Source organism: Lepisosteus platostomus, chromosome 8 (assembly GCF_059453375.1).
Source record: "Lepisosteus platostomus isolate fLepPlt1 chromosome 8, fLepPlt1.hap1, whole genome shotgun sequence".
NCBI classification, from domain to species: domain Eukaryota; kingdom Metazoa; phylum Chordata; class Actinopteri; order Semionotiformes; family Lepisosteidae; genus Lepisosteus; species Lepisosteus platostomus.
The window spans coordinates 37569463-37595098 of record NC_142618.1 but is presented as its reverse complement, the minus strand read 5'-3'; the positions used below and the strand labels follow the sequence as shown (position 1 = coordinate 37595098).

Sequence of the window (25636 nt, the reverse complement as noted above, 5' to 3'; positions counted from 1 at the left end):
CCATCTTTTTCGATTTCCTGTAATAAAAAGTAATTTCTTGCATTTACATTGTGGTTTTCATCTCTAAGTGCTTGCACATAGGAAAGGATCCACTTCATCCTCTATGGAAGTCCAGCTCCCACAGCGGAGAAGTAATTATGCAGTAGCTGCCTCACCTCATACAAGATGAGACACTGAAATGAACTAAAAGGGACTTTTTCCAAAGCTCAGATGGAATTAGTAGGACACCAGAGTTAACACCCTTGTTCTTTCAGTAAGTGCCAATGGATCTTTATAATGAGGAGGTACGCAGGATGTCAGTTTCACGTCTCCTCTGAAGGACAACAGCTCCTGCCTGCACAGCAGTCTGACAGGTCTTGACACAGAGATCTGCAAATATAGCCTTGCTTTGCTTCCAAGAGCTGATAAAATGGTGGTTGACTGAGCTTTGGTCCAGCAGCAACTGAGCAAGATGAAGGAGTGGTAGCTGAGACTAACAGAGAAATGCAGGTCCATCTGTTACTGTCTCAGCCAAGTCAAACCACTTGAAGGATGCTATAGGAGCAGTGTGAGGCAGTGGATAAAAAGGAGGACAAGGTCTCCCAGAAGAGATGCAGGTCCAGGAAGGATATGCCCTGGTTGTTGGCGAGGCCTCTCCCAGAGTTTCCAGCAGAGGGAGGAGCTGCTGTTCTCAATACTAGCTAGTGTAGCTTTCAGAGGAAACAGTACATCTGGAATCAGACTCAGAAGTGTGAGGCAGTAGTATTCAGTAACCTCCGTGCCACCCGCAGTTAGCATAACCATGTATAATTTGAACTTCCAATGCCATTTCAATTCTTATTTCTTTCCCTGAAGAAGTACATACAGTGTATATGTATATCTATATCCAGAATTGTGTTGCTAAAGTGCTGATCGGACTAAAAAATTTTGAACACACTTTTTTTGTGCTAAAAAACCTGCACTGGTTACCATTACCTTATAAGAAAGCCTTTAAAACTGCGTTGTTCGACCCATGAGGCATTGCATGCGTACCTTCAAGAGTTACTGTCCCCACCTGTCCCAGCTCGCTCTCTTCATTTCTCTGGCTCTAGAGTCCTCCACTTTCCTAAGGACCACATCTTCACATTGAATACTCCTCCTTACCATATTTAAAAAAACACTATCTTGGTGTTTTTAAATTTCCCCTCAAGACTTGTGCTTTGGATGAGCTATGATTTGGAGTTTTATTATTTTCTTTCCCTTTATTTTGTACTTACAGGATATATGATTTTATTGTATACTTTGTATACTATACTGATATTATTGTGAAGTGTGTGGAGAACAGAAGTGACTAATGAGCATGCCAGTCATCTAACCTCCAATGTAATTCCTATTCTTGTGTACCTTAAGGGTAGACTTCTATATATTATGGAACAAGTAAAGGTTTATTCCATGCTGAAAATAAAAGAAAGGAAACAACGTTTCAGCTGTGGAGCCTTCTTCGGGCTTGGAAGTAGGACACACAAAGAAGGCTCCACAGCTGAAACATGTTTCCTTTCTTCTCTTTTAAGCATAGAACAAAGCTTTTTGGTTCCTTTGCAGCCTACACATGCTGATGCAGCTACCTACCTAAACTTCTATTATGACTCAACAGTAACACTTCAGCATTCAACTCTAAATTGACCTTAAATGTTTTCAGATTTACTAAATACAAATATAATGGAATTCTCAAATACGTTTTTAAGCAATGACATTTTTCATTGATGAGTTTCCTTAGCGATTTCTCCATTCTTTTCTACCCATGTGGTGTCAAACAGTCACAGGATTGTAAAAATATTATGCACAAAATATCACAATAGCAAATGAAGGTTCAAGGATGAACTGATGAGCCAGAACATTCAGGAGGAAGACCCAGGAGAATCACCAACAATTTGGGTGGGGCTAAAATACAATGGAAAGACCATTGAAAATGTCCTCCACTATACAGTATATACCTATATATACAAATTGTTTGCAGTACTTTACTTACTAGTGAACTAGTATATCAGGGACATAAAAACCTGTGTTAAAATATTCTGAAAGAATTAATAGAAAGAGCCACTCTAATTTGAATAAACTACAATGGGCAATCTCTGAACAAAAATCAGTAACTGGAGAAAATGGCAATAAATAAACAAGCATGTGATTTAACTCAAGAGATTATGTTGTAACTTCATAATCAAGTTGTTTTATTAAAAAGATTTTATCTAATATAAAGAATTATTAAAGCCCATAAATAGACATAATGGTCTGGAAATAATCCCCCCAAGCATATCCATGCACAAACTTAAAAAAAGCAGTGGTAAAAATAAACTCTCTCTGAATCTTTCCTTCAGATTGCTAATAGGATATCCTGGTGTACAGTGAAGAACTGCAGCCTAATTCACCTTTGGGAACTGGAGCACAGCACAGTTGTACTTCTTGTTTCACATCTTTAGGAAAGTGGGGTCACCCAAAGCTCAAGGCTCCAGCCAAGCAAAATGGGATCAGTTTTCTAAACTATTCTTAATGGGAATGCTGTTTAAACTTGCATGAACACAAGCAGTACACATGCGCACTGTGGATCCTTGCTACCAAAAGATGTTCACAATGCAACATTTTGGTCTGCCATGTACTACAGAGCCCAGCCATATTACCTACATTACCACAGCTGCCATGCCAATATCAGGTGTTTGCATGAGAGTGTACATTGGGCCCTCCATGATACACCAGCCCAAGGCTCCCACTCCTGCCATGTTTGTGTCTGCTCCATTTTGAGCCTGGATTTATATCGAAGACATATGGGATTTACAATCTGAAATGTCTGGGCCCTGCATATTGCAGATCAATAAGGTCTTGTCATAAGGATAACAGATTGCTTTTTATTCAGATTCAGATTCCTCAAAGTCCTGAGGAATGACTGAAGCCTGGTTTTCTACTCAGCCTTTTGTAAAGAAACATTCTCCATCGCTTAATTATGACTCTTTGACAGAAAGTAAAAAAAAACATTACACCATAACATTTAAGTACAACCTCTTGTCCTATACATAGGTCTTACTGAACATACAGTCTAAAAATCACACATGACGCAACAGAGAATCAAAGTGGAGGTTTAGTTTCGACTATTCAGTTATAGCTAATAAAAGAAAAAAATCAGCAAAACATCTGAATTCACTGCATAAGGCAAGCAAGGCACTTGGAAATTATAATTAGCATTTTAAAAATACCATAAAAAATGAAAGCCTGACTGTACATGGATGGAAGCACGAGGTAAAAGGCACTATACTTCAAACGAAGTTTGAACTAAATGACGAGCCTTGCCAACAAAATGTATCTCAAACAAATTCCTCTGAAATATAAAGTGCATCATGCGACTTTGTTAAACTTTTCAAACGTGAGTGTGAAGGTCTGTTTCAGTTATAAAGCTGTATTTCAACAGCACAGTGCAGTCAGTATTAAACCATGCCTAGGCTTGCATTGCTTTGTTGCACAGAATATGGCTTCTTTGTGACGTTCCTAGGACTCTTCCCATATAGCGGCTGAGTGAATAGGACACGTCCTCGCCTGGATTCGAGCCCCGCAATGAGGCCAGTAGCGGTGTTTAGGCTGTACGAGTGAAACTGACCATTTCTCGTGTACAACCAGGCACTGAAATGTGTGCTGAAAAGATTGATGTCACTATCATTACCACCAGACAAGATGAAATGTGGACATCAGCCTGTTTTCGTTAGCACTTCCTTGTATGTTTGAGGGATCAGATAGCAAATCTCAGAAACACCTGCTCCCACATGAGAAATGTCAGAGGGACATACACAGAACAGAGAGACATGCAGCTCTGAAACAATGCTTTAGACTCTGAGTTCTCAAGGAGTGTCAGGTTTTAATTCCAACCTCTTCATTTGGCTCTTCAAGCTGTTAAATTGAACTGTTTACATGTATTTAGAAAACTGTTTTAGTTCTTAAAGAGAAGAACAAAGTTAGAAATTGGTGTGCAACCTGTGTCAGATAGCAAGTTCTACCGCTCCTCTCACTTAAGTTTAGTGTTTCAACGGCTTGGCTGAATTATGGCAACGGGTCCATTCAGCACTTAGAATGCCCATTATGAGAGTGTGAGATAGTTATTCCCACTGTATCTGCAAATTAAAACCAAGATGAAACAGAATGCTACTCACTATATATCTTGGAAATAACACATATAAAGGAGAATATTTGCGGGACAAGTCTGGAGTGTTGGAAAAAAAACAATCAATTGGTTCAATTAAGGGATTGAAGAGGATCCCTGATTAAGTGCTCAGTGGGAATGAAAACCATAAGATACAGGATTACTCCAGGCCAAGGATTGGGAAACACATCTAGTACATAAGACATTCGAAGCACTCAATGGCAGAAATAACAATTGTTAAGGCTAGGTGAAAAGTTCACTGCACTGACTAAAAGCCACATTTTTTTTTACACTGTATTATTGAGGAGCCAGATTTCTGTGGATCACCCTATTACTATTGCTGTTTCTGTTGATAGCAAAATGTAGTCAATCATCAGTAGCTGCTCATACACTCATGTATAAAAGTTACAGCTAAAGGAACCAACACAAAGACTCTGGTAGATAAACCAATTCTAGCAGATTTTTCTGTAACTAGATAAAACGTGATTAGCAGCATGATTTAAAATTAACAAATAAACTGTTTCATTTAACATTGATTGCTCTTGAAACAAATGCAAAAATAGACATCACCTAAAGCTTCCACAGTGCCCTTCTGTATAGACACTCACCATGAGTTAACCACTGCAATCAATTCACTGTCCCTGTCACCTGTAAATCAAACTAAAGCACTGCAGAAGCACTGTAACGTCAGAAAATGCTGAAATGTATACACAGACTGCATAGGGGCTGATCGTTTTGCAAGATTTTCTGCTTTTCAATGTATTTAGCTATTCTAAGGTATAAATCAATGATCAGAGTATGTACATTAGATGCATTCTTTACAGCATTGCTTCAGTATGCAAGGTGTATGTATACAACTGTATACATGATGACATCATGAATGCAATTATATATACATTTCTTGTCTTTAAACCCTTATAGAAATGTTTTGTCTACGGATTTTTTTCTCAGTCCTTTATGCAACTATCTATTTATGGATTCTTGTTCTGTCCATTGCTTGAAGGGCTTTCTGTGGTTTAGAGCAAGCAGAAGTGAAGTAAAATAATAAAGAGCACAATTTTCAATATCATATCGAAAACACAGCCCAGGTCCAGGAAAATCTGACATTCTACAAAGAAAACCACAAACCACATTTATCAAGAATGTTTCACCCAAGTTTGATTCATATCCAGATTTACTTAGAGAAGTGAAAGGCAATTTGAGAATCAATGGCACTTCAGAAGCCAGAAGCCACCATTTCATTACTGGTACTGGTCTGGACAGGTAGAGATTGTTTGACTCTGATAAACTGCCGACAGTATCTAAACTCACCTTCTTTTCTGGTAAACATTAGAATTAGACAACGAAACCAGACTAAGTGGTATCATATCACACAAATTTAAATTCTGAGTTCCATTCAGCTGTATTTGCAGAAAATGACCACAACCCAAAACATGTCTACAGACAGCACAATATGTGTAGCAACAGTTTTAACCTACTGTCCTTTAGTGAGGGCAAAGACACCTTAGATCTACACCTCTTTGCTTCCAGAAAGCAGCGTCAGCACTATCAGTGACTAAAAGTTGTTCCTAAATTTAACAATTGACCTTTCCTTTAACCTTGCTATAAGTGACTTTTGGGTGTAAATACAACAACTTGATAAATATGGCTTTATTTTTCATTGAACTTGTTATTTACAGCATTGGCAGTGTGAAGCAATGTAGTGCATTACAACTGGAGGCTGATTAAAGAAATAGTAAAATATGTGTGGTTCACATTGCCACATTCCATCTTGCTTCTAATTCGTTCTCAGGAGTATCAGAGTTAGAAAGCAAAACAGGACATACCCATTCAGCAAGGAAAGCACACAGATTTAAAATGTCTGGCTTGAAAAGCAGAAGAACGTAAACCAAACTCAAAACACCAGGGAAATCCTGGGCTTGATTATCCTTGCTTCTCTGTACAGCACTGACTCCTTGCAGACGTCTGTGAAAAGCCCAGGGAGGAGAAGCTGTTCTGGATTCTGACACTCCTCCCTGCTGGCTTCTCAGGTGAAGAGATTTCCAAATGCAGCGCAGAGAGGAGAAGAAAAATAATCAATGTTCCTGAAATGATTCTGCCACCTGGGCAACTTCTATCACGGGAGGAGAGCTTCCTGCTGCAGGACCACACCAGCAGGCCACATGGTTCAGCTTGGCTGACTGGACTTCAGGGCTGCAAAGACAGGGAGGGAGAGGGATGTTGGAAGGACCAATTCTTCATGCATCCCCATTACTAACAATAACAGGCAGACAAGACCATTAGATCAGGGGTCTCTAGGAGAGTCACTATCTAGCAGGCAGCCATTAAATCACTAATTTCTTAAGTCCTGGGATAATTTAATTTTTTTAATTAGCAATACAGAGATCATTTGAGACCAAACTGTGAAGACTATGCAGCCCCCAAAGCCCAGAGTTCTCTTGATTCATCAGATTACTTTCTTAACTGATCTATAGTATACAGTACAAATGATCCTAACCAAAAAACAGCTGTTTCAGGGCGACATACAAAACTCAACTGGTCCAGGACTGGGGAACTCTGATTTAAGTAAACAGCAATGGGCATGTTTTAATAAGCACAAATGAACTGATAATTATTTCTACAGCCTTCTTTGTGAAGTTCACTCTTTCTTGTGAAATAAGAATACTACCTGGACATTGTAAATGGAGAACCTCCACCATTTGTGTCCTTCATATCAGAACCAAAAACCATAATGCCGACAGATTGAGGATATGTGCTGATCTCTCCCTTTTTCAACTAAAGGTGATTTTGAGAAGCACTCGGTGCTGTAATGAAGCATGCGAAGGCCACTACACACCACAGAACTTACAATCGATCATATTGTGGCAGTTTGTTACAAAAAGCAACCTTGACTTCTTATGCTTAATGGAAACCTGGCACAAGATCAATGACCATTTTTGTTAAATTGTTTTGTTACTAGTGGCTCTGACTTTGTACAGCCACTATAAAGCAAGCAAGCAATTATATCCTCTTTCTTGCCTCAATCCTCAAAAAGTCAGACTTTTTGGCTTTTAAAATAACCTTTGCTGAGCCACACATTACTAAGATTATTAAGTCTGGTTTATTCCAAAGACAAAAACCACATAGGAGGACAAGGGTTTTGTAGAGCAAAGCAAGTGCGGGTTAAATAAATAATTGTATAATATTTCAATTGATTGACTAATCCACATTAATCAGCTAATTTAAGCTGGAACCACAAATAGAAGACTGTAGTCAGAGAGGACCAGGACTGAAAAACTATACCAAATATTCCCTAAAAATATGCAATTAAAAAGAAAAACAGTTTGAAAACTGGAATGAAAATTGTAACATTCAAAGAGTTTTAAGACTGCATCTTAAATGTCACATGGATCACATAAGTCATCATGCAAAACTACAAATTTCAAGAAATAGTTTAAATTTATTTAATTACCATAGCTTTATTGTAACACACTCATCAACTAAATTTCATACCATTTAGTTTACAAAAGTCTGAAGTGCTATTCATTATACACTAACAGGAATTCCAGGTTCACATTTCCATTTTAAAAATAGCTCTGAAGTTTCAAATTGGTGGTATCCAAAGTGAAACAGGGAAACTTTTGTACTGGAGCAAAATATGTGAGAGTGTGTCCTGTTAGCTAGTGCTCTCTAACGCTGTGCAGAGCTGTGCTGCTACATCTCAGGTAGGGTTTCAAGCCCATTCGTTCCTGGGAAACTGGCTTCCTCAGATCAAAGGAAAAGTCTACAGATCTATTGGCCTTTACAAATTACAGGTAGCTCATCACAGTTATATACTCCAAAATGTTACAGTATGATACTCAGCAAAATTACCCATTGTCCTCTCCCATTTCTTGGTCAGCTTCTACAGCGGAGGACTCCACATCCCCGTCCACACTGCACTCGCTCCCCTGTCCTGACGGCCTGCGGAGGATCTCTGGGCCAAGAGGCACATCCCTGCCAAACACAGCAGCGTTACTGCGGCACACAGAGGAACTGCATCCTGAAAGGCACCGGCACTCGTAACCCAGTGCTCTGGTAAGTAAGGGCTAACAACGGGGACCCAAGAAGCATTAGTAGAAATTAAAAAGTACCTGTCAGTTATTTATTTCCAGAAACAGTTGTGAAAGCTAACCATGAACTAACCATTCATGCTGTGGATGGAGACTCTCTGGGATGAATTATGAAAAGGTGGATGAGTTTCTTGGATGAAATGAGCCTGTAAAACACGAGGTGAGCCAAACAAATCCTTCTGCGAGAAGCACTTTCTCCTGTTACAGCTGGGTACTTAATTTGAAGGGTCTATCAAGTTTGTAATTTTTAAGCTCAATGACTACTTCAGTAAAAATCCAGGTCAGCTCTATATGAAATTTTTTTTGGGGGGGGGGATTAGGAGGAACTTTTCTTCCTAAAACAAAACATTTAACACTACAGATTAAGCATATGTGGTCGTTAACTTTTAGATATAACAAACAGCCAAGGCCTGACCTAGGTCACACTAAGGATATCGCAACACAGTGTAAGAAAATTATAAATGTCTTATGAAGCAATATCCAGGATACTCCCAGGAGCTGTTTGAATAAACATTACAAGGCAACTTAAAAAAATATTGAACTCAGACCTTAAAATGTAATATCACTGAAGGACCAGGAATTGATTTTAAATGCTAAATAAAGGACTATGAGCAATGCAGTGGCACAGTGGTTAATGTTGCTACCTTGCAGCGCTGGAGCCCTGAATTCTTCTGGACCTGGGCTGTTGTCTGTGTGGAGTTTGTATGATCACCCTGTATTCGTATTGGTTTTTGAAGGGTACTCTGGTTTCCTCTCACAGTCCAAAGACATACTGGGAGGTTACTTTGGCTTCTGCTAAATTTGGCCCTGGTTTGTGTATCTGTGTGCACCCTGTAGTGTTTGCGTTGCGTTGCTTGCCGGGAGTGCTGTTACATTAACTTTGCTGCAGAGTGTGTTACTGTCACACTCTTTGCTTACTAATGTACCGATATCCATAGTTTCAGCTTTCAGAATATGCACATAATATACACTAAATACTTTTTTGGAATGAGTGAGCCTGTTGATAACTATTCAGTCAATTGAAAATACCAGCTATAGTGACTTTCTTTCAATAATCATAAAATGAAGACAATTACTTTATTCTTTTTTCCAAGACATCAATATGGAGCTGTTTTTCTTCCAGAATCTTCTTGAGAGATTCAATTTCCCTTTGCTTCTCCATCAGTTCCTTCTGCAGTCTGTAATTTGTCTCTTCCAAAGTTTCACAGAAAGCCTGCGGGGTACCAAAAATATGTCTTGGCTTAATGTGGCACAGCATCAACATGAACAAACAAGAAAGTCAACTATTAATGAAACACACAGGTCAGTTTTCATAGCTTCCAAATAGCTGTAAGAATTAGATGCTACAACAAATACTTTCAAAATAAACCGAAAAGCCTAATCAAAGTTTGCATGTTAAGTAGAGAAAAGGGTAATATGACTTCAATTACAATAGTATGCTGAGCAAATGGAACTGGATGTTGGGAATGCTTGTCTGGACATGAATTTAAAAGTCTTATGGTCCTACACTTACCACTTTTGGGTAGAATACAAACAATTTAATTTTGGTAATCCATTTTCTCATGGATTAGCAATAAAAACAGTCATAGGTCTACATAACACAACTGTTTGATGGCATGCCCATTTTGACTTTACTATCATTCCATGTAACATTCTGCAAGTCCGTCTGTTTCCTATTTGCTAGTTTATGGCATTTTATTATAGAAAGACAGTACACTCTGTGCACCAGTCGTTTTTCTACAGTCATTCTGCTAGATAAAACAGCAACATATCCTGAGAATCTGGCTTTGAAATTAAATGACCAACTTTAGTAAAGGATCTTCTTATGTGATTCAGGGAAACATTTGCTCCTCACAGACATCATGAATAAAAAAATTCACTAGCTCAAAAAAGGTCATCTTATTTTCTTAAAACAACAATAAAGAGATATACAAAATGTACAGTATGCCTATTAAACAACTTTGTCACATTATACACAAAAACATTTTCGATATTTTTGTTTTTTCCCCTCTAATGTGCAGCTATGCACGAAGGGAAGCTGGGTCTCTTTTCTGAAGCAGAGCAGGAGCAAACCCCTGACAGAGTTCCTTGTAGACTTGTCCCGGGTGATGACTTACTCGGCTCTCCTCGAGACTGTCAAACGGACCAGGAGGATCATCCAAGCACAAGAACTCCCGCACTGCCATGCTAAAAAACAGACAACAACAACATCAGTATTTTGTTTTGGTTTCAAGGAGCACAGTTATTACAGCCTCTCTGAGAACCATTATCAAAAATGCCACAGCTGATAGAGTTTGAAGTTTTTTTTTTTCTTACTGGTCCAATTGAAAGTAAACCGATTACATTTACAGAAACTGTGCAATAATTACATTTAATATGTTGCTTATTCTTTGCAGCAGATTACTGTCCAGGAGAATCTATGGCTATATGCATGCTTTGTGTTCCAGAAGAATCTTAATAAAGAAGACTTTGACTTTAAAGTTCAACGCTGGCAAATCACTTTATTCACTGTTTTAATCTTAAAAGTTTAAGAGAACATATCTTAGGTTTTAACACTTTAAGGAGGAAAATGAGAAAAATAAAACTTGAAATATTTTCATATTTTCATTTTCCGTGACACTTTGATGTTATTAGGCTATTTTCATTTACCTACTGAGGCACTGATTGCCCTGTCAACCTGTCTGCTCTGGGCTCATCTGTCAATAATTTCGAGTTATTTGAAAGAAACTAGAAAACAAAGATGTGAGCATCAACCTTGTTTTAGAATGCATTTAATGGAAAAGTATCATCTTTATTATTTATCTCATATGCAAAAGTAATACCATCACAGTTACTTGAATGTAAGAGCTCAATAGAAAACACACCACCTGAAAACTGCCCTTATTTATTTTTAATGTTTTTTTTTCTTTATATAAAACATCATTCAATGCATTAAAGTTTTCAAAGTGACAGTCCGGTGACAGATAGGGTAGAGGGTTCAATATAGGAGACAGCTCAGCAGGTGTGAGCCTGGTCAGTACTTGGATGGGAGACCTCCTGTGAAAACCAAGCTTACTGCCAGAAGAGGTGTTAGTGGGGCCAGCAGGGGGTGATCACCCTGTGGTCTGTGTGGGACCTAATGTCCCATTATAGTGACGTGGACACTATACTGTAAAAAAGAACCGTCCTTTGGATGGGACGTAAAACCGAGGTCCTGACTCTCTGAGATCATTAAAAACCTCAGGGTGGTTCTTGAAAAGAGTAGGGGTGTTGCCCAGCGTCCTGACCAAATTTCCCATTGGCTTTTTACCAGTCATGGCCTCCTTATAATCCCCATCTATGAAATGACTTCATTGCTCTGTTCTCCTTCCAGCTAATAGCTGGTGTGTGATGAGTGTACTGGCGCACTATGGCTGCCATCGCATCATCCAGGTGGTGGTGGAGGGGAGTCCCCATTACCTGTAAAGCACTTTGAGTGGAGTGTCCTTATATAAGTGAAAGGAATTCATTATAATATATAGAATTGGATAATATTGTAATTTCGAAACCACATTAAATGTTCAGTCATAAGTACCACCAGCCACAAAACATTTTAAAACAAAGAAACACGCAGGCTTATTGATAATCTGTAAATCCAAGATACACGTGAAAGGTTTTTCCTATTACCTACAACTCAAATATGCTTGTGTGGGCTGACACCTAAGGAACTGTAAGTGTGGCGAAGGTCTGTGAGCTTCAGCCTTGTGACTCTCTAGGTCAGTGTTATTCAGCTGTGCTGCTGTATGTGTATCTGCTAATCACCAGCGCCATTAACTGCCAGTAATTGATCTTCTTGCTTGTTTAGGCTTTTTTATACACTCAGACCTTGGTTTAAAAAATACTTGATTACAGTGGTTCTCAGTTGTGGTCCTGGGCAACCTCAATACATCCCTGGTCTTAGACATAGGCCGACTGATTTCAAACTTCTATTTTAGGTCATTAAATTTGATTTCAGATCTCAAAATGCAAAGTGAAATTTTTAACTGGAGCAAACTGTGTGCTTATTTGTGAGTTTTGGGTGCAACACGCTAAAGGAGAAATACTGACTCACTATGGGAGTTGAGTTGGCACTGAGTGAAGTTCTATGTGCTGAGGTTATAATAATGCACTTTAACAAGGGCAACATAAATATCATTTACAGGCACCGATTAGCACTGGTGATTAAGATTCAGTTAGAAAAAACCCAGCAGATACAGGAGTCTTGCAGGACCAGGACTGAGAATCACAGACCTAAGGACTTCAACCTATAACCTTCAGCTATACAGATGTCACAGTCATCTTTCGCCTTGATGTGTCACTAAAGGGAGAAAGAAATTCATTAAGCTGTGTTGAACAAGAAAGAATGAATTTGCTTCTACTTCTACTTTATCTGTGAAATTTTCAGGCATAAATAGAATAACAAAGCAGGTTTTCTATAACTCCATGATATCAACAGAAATCCATCCATCCATTTTCTAACTGCTTTATCCAATTCAAGGTCTCAGGGGAGCCTGAACCTATCCTGGCAAGCAATGGGTGCAAGGCAGGGGGACACCCTGGATGGGACACCAGTCCATCGCAGGGCAGACACACAGACACAGAGACAAACACACTCACACCTAGCACCAATTGTCCAAAAGCCAATTTACATACAAGTATGTCTTTGGATTGCGGGAGGAAACTGGAGCACCCAGTGGAAACCCAGGTTAACACGGGGTCCTTATATAAGTGTAAGGATTTAATAATAATAATAATAATAATAATAATAATAATAATAATAATATATAGAATTGCATAATTGCATATAAATTCCACGCAGACACCAGCCCATGAATTAAACCCAGGGCCCCAGCACTGTGAGTTTTTGCAATGCTAACCGCTGCAAAATAGTGCCAACCTTCAACAAAAATGTTCTTTTTAATTTACTTTTGTCATTTGCAGTGCCATCAGCAAACACACTTTCGCGGCTGCTTGATAACTGTATTTCTTTTCAGAACTTTGCATTGCTTCAGGGAAAGAAACACAACAAGAATTAACAAGCAAACAAGGAAACGTCAGACCGCAAGTGGCTTCCCACAGGTGGCCTGTTTGCCACGGCTGCAGCTTCGCATTGCGCGCTTCATTAAGCTTGAACAAACGGCCCTGCTGAGAAATGTGCCACATACCAGTTTGCAATGTCTTTGTGAGCCACCAGGTTCTGTAGGAAGGCCTGCAGCCCCAGCTGCCTGTCCTCTAAGAAATCTGGGTCATAGTTGTCTTTGAACCAGCGCTTCGGCGGAAGGGAGAGGCGAAAGCCAGGGAACATCTCCTTGAGCTGGAAGGAAAAAATAAACTTTCAATTACTGAATGACACTGGGCAACAAAACAATCTATCTATGGTACTATGAAGAAATCTACGTAAAATCCATCCAAGACACATACCCATGCTCGAGTTCATCCTAACTCAGGAATAAAAAGATCAAAGCAGTGGTAAGAAACCTGCAGGAGCCAGATGGTTTGTTTCTACTGGAACTGATTGACAGGGCTGAGAACTTAATAATGTCTGTCAGCAAGTAGGGGCCATTCAGCCCATCTGACACATTTCATTCTGACGATCTTGCCCAGCCACAGCAAGAAACTAGGTTTCAACTTTGAGAGCATGGCTGAGTAGTTTGTTCCCATAACACTTTGTGTGAAAAAGTTCCTCCTGTAATCAGTCTTAAATACACTTCTCATTCTCTTCCACTTGTGTCTCACAGTTGTTTTTTGGGTAAAGGGAGACTGGAACAAGACAGCCATGCTCTGGCAGATATCCTGGAGTCTGTTCTGGGCTCACGAGCGATCTGTGTGAAGGGCGGCTCCGGGAACAAAAGAATGAGAACAGAAGCAGAACCTTTGTACAGACACACCCTGAAACCTGCTCCAGCCAAAAAGCCTTCTCGCAGAACAAAAGAAATCTTCAGAAAGCACAGGGATCTTGAGAAGAAAGGATTTAGCAGCTTGTGCCTTCACATACTCTGGGGATCTTTGATAACAGTACAATGACCTCTTCTCTCTTATAAAGAAACAGGCACTTAAACCTCTGTTCCGCTGAAGTCTGTTAATTATACATTAGGCATCGCACCCTCTAATTCAAGATTTGCTCTTTCTGTAATAAGATACAGCCTACGAAAGCAGGAATGAAAATAAGAAGGTAAATTTAATTAAGTAAAATTTAAAAGAAAAAATCAATTTTAGTACAGATTGCACAAATACTGTTCCAGTGAAACTCCTGTGTAACTTGAATGATATTTATTCCAAATCAATACATCAATTATACATTTTGTACATCTGTACACTGCTAAAATGTAGTTCAATATCCTAGCCAGATATGAAAAAATGTCTATTATTTTAGATGTAAGGGGATGTATAAACAGAAACTTGTGCTCAATTTTTTCAGAGCAATTTTTATAGATTTTTACAAGTATTAGGGGATGAAGAAAATTTTGCATATCTTCCAATTTCTTTAAGATGCTCCTACACTTGACCATTCCTGCCCCCCACCCCCAGTGACAGAAAGACTACTGGAGCCTAGAGATCAAGGCTACTGCACAATGAGTGGGAATTTTGTCAGGACAGACATTCTTTTTTTTATTACTACCTTATGGATTTTCTGTTTATTCAGGCTTCTAAAAAACAACATTTCATTGTTCTGTCATGCACAATCACTTCCCTAACTCTTTAAAAAAACAAAGGCAACCCTTGTACTTCAGAGTCAGACAGGCATATGAGAGGCTGTGAATATTAGCTATTTAAAAAATGTGTATAAGAAAAGGAATTCCAAACCTGCTGCCAACAAAAAGCTCTGCTCTACTGTAAAACTTATATCTGCAGAGCTGAAAGTGAGTTTGACAATGAGCAGTGAGACAAAATAAGATTCAGCCTTCTTTTCTGATGAGGTTACATAACCATGAGAGATATCTCTTTGAAAAACAGCAGTTCACCTCCCCAAAGCCATACACTCTTGCTACTGAAACAACACTAAACTGGCGTTTCAGTTCTGTGGAATTAGAGCAAATGAGCACAAAGTACACAGAGAAACGACTCTGGAACAATAAAAACGGGATGTGAAGGCGGAATGCAGAAAGCCAATAGATCCATCCTTCCATTCTGGCACCCCGTCTGTGTCGAGAAAGTATTTTATGTGCAAGTTAAACCACAAATAAAAAATTAATAATGCTACATTTTCTTTAATGTGAAAATGTTTTTTTGTAAACTTGTAAGACAAGTTTTATATAGATTTCCAGTTGTGGTAAAACACCTCCAGTAGCCTACACGTCTAGCTTGACAAAGTGGCTTGTCTACTGTTCGCTAGTTACCTGGATCTGACGGACTCAAAACCAAATGAAATATAATTTCAGTGACTTCAGTTGGTGTACCTCTGTTTTGAGATCTCTTAACTCACTCTTCTTTTCTGTGCTTCAGAAACCTATTATGTACTTGATTATACAGGTAACTGGTCATTTTTTGACTGGGCCTCCATTAGGATAATTCATAGCAGCAACAGAAAGATCTGGTACACCAAATGGCCCTGGAAATTTGTTGTGTGCACTGAAAAATTGGGACAGGTTTCATATTTTCTATTTTAATAAAATTAGTTTATGTGTCAAGTACAGCCTATGTACTATGATACAGCACTCGCTAATACCTGACTGGACAAAAAGAGCTACTATGTAATTCTATACTATTGTATAGGAATACGTGCTACGAACGTAAGTTACCAATTGTAGTTTTAAAAAAGTTATCTCCAGCAAATAGGGAGGTAGGAGAATGTGCGTGATTTTGGAACAATGGCAATCTTGTGAGCACAGGAAAGGGTGATAGATAACAGAAAAATATTTTAAGGACCGTCCTAGGTCAATCTGAGAAAAATACACCGAGCGTCTCTGTGTTTCGCTCTCATGCACATGAAATAAAAACGTATTTTAACTTCTGAGACAGACTCCTGAAACGGAAATGGGGAAAAATGCAAGCTTGCAAATTGCTAAAACAGGTAAGCCCCACACTACTTGTGAAGAACTTTGTTTACTGTTGCCAAACAGCTGACATGTATTATGTGTAGAGAAAAAGCTGCTAAACAGCTCGACCTGCTGCCCCCTCTGAAAGACACAGTCACTCGCAGAATTATTAATATGGCAGATGATGTCAAAAGTACGCTGAGAGAGCGCGTTAAGATGAGCAGATGCTTTTCACTGCAATTAGATGAGTCTGTAGTCGATTTGGCCAGTTTGCTCGTTTACGTTAGATACGAGTTTGAGGGTATGTCCCACGAGGACTTTCTGTTTTGTAAGCTGCTACGAACAAGAACCACAGGAGAGCACATATTTCACCTTCTGAATGAATTTATCTAAGAGAATGGCGTGGACTGGATAAAATGCGTCTGAGTTTGTGCAGACGGTGCTAGAGCGATGACAAGCCGACACAGCAGTGCAGTTGCACGAATTAGAGAGGTTGCTCCAGATATGAAGTGGACGCACTGCAGCATCCACCATGAGGCTTTGGCAGTCAAGAAAATGCCTGAGGATTTAAAATCGGTTAGACTCTGTTGTGAATTGTATCAAGGCTTGACCAATGATCTCGCATCTGCTTTGTTCGACAAAACAGGCTCACCCCTCTCACTGAAATCTTAAGTGCTTTTTTATTGTTTATTTTTAATTGTTCTTGTGCCTGTTGTCATTCTGTAAAGTGCTTTGAGAAGCCACCTTTAAAGGCACTATATCAAATAAAGTTTATTATTATAATATTTATTGTATGTGTATGTGAGTGTGTGCACACACGTGCGCTCATGTTGGTAGTTGAGATTTTCTGTGGTTCCTATGAGAAGATGACTTGTAGGTGGTACATGGATGCTTTGGTTTGATCGGGGTGGTACTTGGCCCAAAAAGTTTGAGAACCATTGTCTTAGATGCATATTCTCTTCAGCACAACTGCAGGTTCTGTGGAGGGACTGGGTCAGAGCACAGACAGGCTTTCAGAATCTCATCTTCATCTCTGAAGAGAAAACTGTCCAGTCACACAATCCCTGCTAGGTTAATCTCTTCTGCTGCACAAAACTGGGAAGATGGAATTCATTCCAGCCTCTTCCAAAAGAAGATCTGAACAAAACCTGTGTATTTAATCCTAAAGCACAACCACAGATAACGCACTGTAGCCTCAGAAGTGATAAATACCAGGAGAACTGGAATATGCAGGATTTTATCAGCTTGGAACCAGCTGAAGGGACTTGTGGAGTACTAAGCATGAATATCAATGAAAATGAAAGCCAGAGAAAGTAAATGGCTAAAAGGTCTTTAAAAACAGCTTAAGAAAGTTTTAGCCTAGAAAGCTGATGAATGCTAACTCCATAAAAAGATCAATGGCCCACTACGAAAATTACCCCTTCTAGGTACTGTGAAAATGTTTGCTCCTATAAAGACTTAAAATGTCAAGTCCAAACTAAAGCACTAAGCAATACAAGATTTGTGCTATACTTCTGCTTAATATACAATATACAGAAGGGATGGACTGCAATTTTTTATTATTCATTTTTTTTTTATAAGATCACTCAGCATGTATATTACTCCAATCTCCTACATCTTTTTGAGTTAAAAGTTTGTCATTTAGTTACAGTACAAGATCTAGGCATTACTCTTGGAAACTTAAATGAATGCCAATTTTCGAAAAATGAAACCACATGCCAGTGCTGAACAGCATTAGTGGGGATTAGTGTGGTATGACAACAAGCTCTGGCAAGCTGGAATTCGATTTCATTTCTTATACAACAGCATAATTATTCTTTAGGTCACCTATTTGAATAATAGTAATTTAAATAATTCTGAATTGCGTGCATAGCAATTTTTTTTCCTATAGGACTTTTCATCTCAAAGGATTCCAAGCACTTTACATATGAGAGACAGGAAACCCACTTCATCTGCGACTGGAGGGCAGCACCCCTCTGGGTTATGCGTGGTGCCCATTGTGCACTAGCTGCCCCTATACAATGGAACAGTGATGAAGAAGCGTGAAACTGCTTCACCTGATGAATCAAGGGGGAAGTTTAGGTAGGTCAGATTTAAGTAGGCGTTGTCTTTCTTCACTCATAACTTTAGCTTTGAGTACAAAACAGCAAGTAGTTTACAATTCAAGACAGTTTAAGAATTTAAAAAGAAGGGAAGGTTGTTTTCATGTTAGTGTGCTCTATCCTAATCGTCAACAAAGCCTTTTAGCCAGAGACAGAACTGCTCAATAAAATTCCATTTACATTTATCAGCAACACAATTACACTAAAGCAATATAATGTTCAGTTCAGTAGTTACAAATGGGAGACAAAAAAAGACATAGGGATGTTTCTCTATATAATACTGTATATACATACTGTATGCCTACAAGCCAGCTCTGTTACATCACCTGCTGTTTACTCATGGTGGATGTTTTGCAGAAAAGTCAGACAGTGCTGGACAGGAGCTGCCACCAGCAGCCTGACCACAGCACACTGACGTGAGCCACACCCTTCCCAGCATGCCTCAGGTGAGGCTGCCTTTCAACTCAGCATTTGAGACGTCAGTCACCCACAACCACACCAGACAAGCACTCATACGATATTACACACCTCTCCTTGTGAGAAAACACAAACAAATTCAGTTTCACAAGACGCACTGACCTTGTCATTCAGCCGGGAGAAATCTGTGTACCGTCGGAAGACCACCCAGCTCTCCTCCTGACTCTTTTTCACCAAAATCTTATAAACCTGCAGTGGAAACAGGAATTACCACTTCTGAAGCTGAACCATTTAAATTATGCTGTCAATAAGCCTCGTCTCTTTATGGATTAATACTAAAAAGAGAATACATTAATGTGAACATAGATGGTGTGATGATTTGTTTAGAAGCTATACTTGTGGACATACAGGGCTGAAATGGATGTTACATGGTATAGAATTGGACAAACAAAATAGTTGATCACTCTAATGTGCTTTGAAAAGAAAACAGATGCAGACTGTTCATGCAAAGTACAAGCCATGATAAGTCATCATTTAGAAGTTAGGCATACACCTGTTTCTGTTCCTTTTGTCGATATTTTATTTACAAAACACAATGCATTCACACAAGACGTTGCAAGACTTAGCTCTGCAAAAGACTAACTACCAGTCCAGGTTTGCCTGAGAGTGGAAGTTTTTGAAGAGATCACTCATTTCCTGGGCCAACATACTTGTGCCGTTAACTTCAGCTGAACACTTTTGAGACAGAGGAAAAGAGAAACTATTTTTAAGATTCTGAGGTCAGTCATCTATAGGTCCAGCCCTTTGCCATCTCATAACTACACTACTGTTTTTATTTTGTTCAGTGTCATTATTTATGAGTGTTTGCAAAGCTACAGAGATGTTTCAGTTCTCTAATCTGACCTCCTAAAGAGCCACTGTTGTTGAATTGTGTGGGGTTTTCAAAACGTTTTTACAAAATCTTTTACAAAATCTTGGCCAACACAGTGACCTAACAATGAAACCTATATATCCACATGACCCATGAATTCCTTAACTAATCATATGCTTAAATTAAACTTTAATTCTGTTAACAATAAAGGCAAGCAACCTTAAACACTGAAAAAAAGAAGAAAGAAAACACAACGTTTCAGCCGTGGAGCCTTCTCCAGCTGTGAGAAAGACAAGGCCAGAAAGACACGGCCTTGTCTTTCTAACACCTGAAGAAGGCTCCGCGGCCGAAACGTTGCGATTTCTTTCTTCTTTTTTTCAGCATGGAATAAACCTATTACTTGTTCCTTTGCAGCCTACACATGCTGACGCAGCTACCCACCTGAACTACTACAACCTTAAACCCTGATTACTGCATGTAAATAACTTTAAAAAAATAGATTTCAGACAATGTGCTTATGGGTCATTTAGAAAAAAGCACCAAAACAGAATATTTTAAGGATGTCAATATTGCATCAATATTGTATTTCCAGCAAAGGAGGAGGTGATACAAGGAATCTAATTTCAAAGAGTAATTCATTAGAAGGAGCTTGGCTAATACTGCAGTCTATACCATAGTGCCACACTACCAACGATTAAACTGTCAATGTCTGAAGTGAGTCACCACACCTGTGATTCAAGATGGGTCTAACATTTATGTATGCTCTGATCCCATTCAAGCACCTCACTGATCTCTGAGAATCAACAGACTGACATGAAACAGCAGGAGAGAGGACATCGGATGTAACTACTTAGATGTAACTAATTATCAACTGTCATCGAAACCGTCTAAGAACTGAAACCTCTTCATGAAAGTATTTTCCAATATGTTTTAACAAATTGCTTATTACTGTTCTCAGTATATATTATAAAGAATGTCTTTATAAAGTTTTTTAAAGACTACAAATACATATATAATAAAGTAAAAACTGACATTTACACAGAAGAGTCTGTGTAGTTTTGTGTATGTTATACATTATTGCTTATTATATGATTGTTCACGCCACGTGCTTAAACTGGACAAATGAAGGAAGAAATCTGTCACTGAAGTATTCTTTTTCAAGAAGGCAAAAAGTTATAAACAATATTTCTAAAAATAGTTTTCTATTTTCTGTATTTCTTGTGTGTTCTTTTAGGTACCACGTCTGCTATTCACATATGATGTCCATAAAAAAGCAAGGATATAAGGTTATTTTAGTGACATTAAAAATACAATTTACTTTGAAAGGGTGACGTGATAGGAAATTCACAATTGATATGTTGCTGCACTGAAGCTGTCACAGGCAGCTTTATATCTGTTTTACTGGGCTCCACTTTATTAAGAATGGCGGCTTATACAGTGTCTGTGTTTAAATCTGGTAGTCTTCCCTCATATTCATCCAGTTTCCTTTTTCTCTGACAGAGAGTGATTCTACTAGGTGGCCTAAACCTGTAACTTTATACTAAAGTGACTTCCACTGAGGCTAAGGCTGTTTACATTATCAGCCTTCTTTCTCTGCTTGACCTGTAAGAATCTGGCACAAACCTGTTACCCTCATTTGCAATACTATTTTTAAAATTCCTTATCAACAGCTGTGCCACTTTGAGATTGGACCCATGTGTTTCAGCAATATAAACCTGCTCTGGCAGTGGATCAAAATTCTGCATTGAATTCAGACAGCATATTATTGGAAAGTGTAACACACCCTTTTCCTCTGAACCACAAACTGAAATGCCACACTAAGGCTTTATCCAGACTGGGACCCTCCTAAAAGTGTTTTTTCCTCTTATCAAGCAGCTTCCTCTGTACATCCAATATACTGAACCTCATCAGGCGCTGAAGCAACCAGGACTGTGCCACTGTGATCTCTGAACTGTGTCAATGTACTCGTCTCCATCACCTGAAATACCTGTAAAACTAAAAAACTCTAACAGCCTGATCCATGCTAACAGCAGATCAGACTAAGCTGTGGATTAATTTAAAACTTCAACCCACTATCCATTTGCAAATTTCAAATACATACCTTTATGGTAGGTTATAAGTGGCCTGTTGTATACTATAATGGAAACCCCAACTTTGCAAGAGGGTTCAAGGTTTATGTTCAATCAAGGCCTGATGCTTCAAGATGCCGCTGGCTAACCAGACCCTGAACCAGACCCCCACAGCGCATGGCCACACCATGAAACCACATGATTTAACTGTCTGTCCAGGACTATAGGGCTTAAAGCAACTGAATGTCTCTTAAAGTTTCACATGTAATACACGAAAAATAATCAAGTGCTTTAAAACAGAGCAGGAATTGTGCCACACATCAGGTGTCTTACGGTGAATTTGGCTCGTTCCTCCATGACCTCATAGCCCAGCACGGTGGGCGTGGCCGGCCGCTCCTCCCAGCTGGAGGCCTCTGGCGGCAGCACCCGGTCACAGCTGGAGTACTCCATGGCAGAGTCAGCCCCATTCAGCTTAGTCCTGATCACGGGGCTCTGGCACTGCGGCGGGGTGGCACACGACTGCTCGGACAGGCTGCTCTTTTTCCCAGAGCCGGCGTCGTCACCAGGGCCCCTGGAGGAACTGGAGCTGCTGGAGATGCTTCCGAAGGACGGACTCCTTTGGCTCCGGGGTCGGGCCCCACCGGGCAAGGCCGCGCCTTCCATAGGCACTGGCACGGGAACGAAAGGGGTGGCCATCTCCTGCTCCTGCTCCTGCAGAAAAGCTGTCAGCCCTAAGAGGTCGTCCACCAACCATAGGGGACCAGGCGCAGCCAAAAGCACTTGGTGCAGCGCTGACTCTTCTCAACGGTGTTCAACTGTAAGAAAATTAAACGCAAAAATCAGCCTGTTTTGGTTACGAGTGCCATTTGTTCGTACTGTGAGCATCATTTAACAAGCCGTTGCAGGTGCACAGGAATCCTGGCTCATTGGATTCTGGGGGACAACATTTCTTGAGGTGTGGTGGGAATCACTGCCTGTTTAAATAACTGTTTCACAAATTAAGCCTAGAAGACCCTGCAGGCCCTTAGGGACAGCTGCCCATTCTAACCGCACAACGTATACACAACAACGAGATCTGTTTAATATCTGACAGTTTCAATCCGGATTAATAATCACCAATTCCAATTAGGCAACAGAAAAAAAAAACATAACAAACCAATATTTCAAACCAGATATATAGCCTACAGATTAAGCAATAGAAAATGCTTCTGGTAGAATCTATGGCAAAGCCTAAAACATTCTTCATCTAATTCCTTATCAAAGTACAAGGAATGTTTGTCCCGGTAAAGGTAAACACAGATTAAACCATTCTATGTAACTAAAAAGAACTAAAGAGAAGGCAAATCACCTGTCAGGTGTATAAAACCTACAGGAACTCTCTGGTTCCGATTCTATGTAATGAGCACTTGATTACCAAAGACAATGTAATTTCTTTCTCTGATCACACTTTAATGTAAACTTTACAACGAGTGTATTTTACCTTACACAAAATAACAGTGCTTTAACTTTGTACATACTTAATCTAAATATAAAGCAGGAAAATATATCAATGCTAACACAAAGCACAGCCTTAAAATAAATGTAGAGTATGTACAGACCTAGAGTAACTTGTAGCAGTCTTCTGTTTAAAGGTGATTCGGGCTGTTCAGTTTTCCATTCCTTAGATTAGACTCATTCACTATGACAGACTTGCTCACAGTCACTAATGTCTGGGCTAGTCTTGTGAGAATTCACTCATCAGTCACAATCTGAAGTAAAATTATACAGTGAGACCTAACAGACACTTCCTCATGAGTTGAAAACTGGCAATTCCTATCTGCACAGTAACTAATCTAGCCCTGAAACTGAACTTCAGATAGCATGAGATGAATCTGAATTTTCACAGGATTTGCATTAAACATATTTAAAGAACACACATGGTGCTAACATCTAGTTTGCAAACATGTGATGTCACATAGTTGATGTACCTTACCAGAATGACTGGACTCTGCTTTTAAATATTTTTAGAATTATTTTCCGTTTTGGGATCTTTTTCTGCTACCCCAATTGATAAACACGTTAAATTCAGAAACAATCATATCGCAAAGTTAAAGAAAGCTGATAGAACAGATATCCTCTGTATATAGTTAACCAATAGCTGTAAATTCAGCAAGGCACAGGCTAACTCTAATTAATCTAAAAGCTCCAGATCCTTGAGGCAAAGGGGTCCCAGTTGTGAACACCATAGGCTCTCTTGCTAATTACAAAGACTCGGTGATCTTCGAGTCACCAAATAAAGACACTCGCTGCGAAAGCAGCTTCGTTTGATCAAGGAAAGACGGTAGCTTGCCCACATACATACGACTCGGTCAGCAGCTATTATTGTCCGCAAGCACAGAAATAAGACTCGAAATCAAAAACAACCGCTTGAACTAGCGACTGACACAAAACAACAACACAAGCTACACTCAAAGAGCATACGGTAAGACCAAGCGTGTCAGCTTGCAGACACCGATAATTACGCTGCAGATTTGTTTATTCTTGTAATCTGTAAAAACACGTGAACCTCATCAAGGAGACACATTAATAAAATAAAGTACAAAGTCCCAAGTAATTGCAAACTGTTAATCACACGACCACATTAGACTCCGTATGAACATCTCCAGCCCTGTGAGCATGATGAAGTAAACAGGTTTAGCTGAGTCAACACAGAAGGAACAGATCAGTAGCTCCGTAAATACCTGCAATCCCTATCTGTAGATAAAAAAACAATAATCCTGAACACGTGTGAGATTTTATTCAACCTGCAACCTGTATATGCAACGCTTTAATTATAATATTCGTATAAGTAAATATCCTGAATTCGCATCCTGCAAACACATTGTTTATTATTACGGCTACCATGCGATAACTTTAAACACAGCTTTCGTAATTCAGTGCGCTGCTATTTTCTGCTCTCTGGGGGATCCGGTGTGACAGTGCAGGTGAAGTCGACCCTCCCTCACTTCCTGAGCCCGAATTATAAACAGGATCACATGCTCTGCGATTCCAGCCACAAAACAGCGCACGGAAGGCGGTGAAATTATAAAAGAACGCATCACAAGCACCTTTTATAACGCACCCTTTTATAACGATATAAATGTATATCTTACCTCAGTTTTCGTGATTCAGCACCAAGAAGCGGCCTTACATATGAAATGAAACTTCTTTTTCACATGTTAACACACATCCCGCAGAGCCCTCTGCCATCTCACTGCATACAGACCTTCATTTTCCAGGAACAGGACGTCACGCGTTGACTGCCCGTCCCACGCCGCAGGAAGGAGCACGAGCCAATGGTGAATGAGCTGCCGGCAGAGAAACTTTACCGGCTCCCCGTACAGCAGCGTACTGTAGTTTTACCCAGACGGTAGTGGGTACAGTTCTTAACACGATATATAATTCTCAATGCACTTTTTTTCATTGTAGCGTGCTCAAAGTAACGAACAAAATACAGAGATTTATATTACAAATATTTTTTGTTTTCCTCAAAGTCTCTACAGTGTCACAAAGCTCAACAGAGATCACAATTTGCAGGGTCTTGATGGGTCTTAGACGTTAGAGAGGGGGGTTAATGTGCTGTTTGTACCACCAGGCCTTGAGCCACAGTAACAGCCTTGCAGGAGCCCCAGCTGGGTTTAGGGCAGTGTCTTCCAGACTAGGGAGACTTTGAGCCTTGGTACTCTCCCCCTGAGGTATTGTTCAATCAATCAATCATGGTTTATTTATTAATGCACAACAATACAGCATACAGCGGTGGTTGTCGGCAGTGAAATGCATTTTCCGCGAGCTCGCCAAGGAGAGATGGGGAAGAATTTGATAGAAGGTTACAAGAAGAATACAATAAATTATTGTAACAATTTACAAGATTACCCAAAATCTTGTAATTCTTGCAGGCAGAAAAAAAATAGGGCGAGAAAAAAACACGGGAAAAGAAAAAAAACGCAGTCGTATTGC

General features: G+C 39.5%; 1 protein-coding gene across 2 annotated transcripts; it reads right to left on the bottom strand.

The window, feature by feature from the left end:
* Positions 1-2157: 2157 nt before the first annotated feature.
* snx16 (sorting nexin 16) lies at positions 2158-24947 on the bottom strand. Of its 2 annotated transcripts, none has more exons than XM_088643317.1 (8): positions 24793-24947; positions 21995-22476; positions 18884-18970; positions 13392-13540; positions 10347-10416; positions 9306-9442; positions 7991-8113; positions 2158-6331 (listed from the first exon to the last, which is right to left on the bottom strand). In XM_088643317.1, exons 2-8 carry the CDS (start codon positions 22355-22357, stop codon positions 6214-6216), a joined length of 1047 nt encoding a protein of 348 aa, XP_088499443.1. In that variant the 5' UTR covers positions 22358-22476; positions 24793-24947; the 3' UTR covers positions 2158-6213. The 2 variants fall into 2 exon arrangements, with proteins under 2 accessions (XP_088499443.1, XP_088499444.1); XM_088643318.1 differs by lacking the exon at positions 24793-24947 and adding an exon at positions 23260-24576.
* Between the last annotated feature and the right edge of the window lie 689 nt (positions 24948-25636).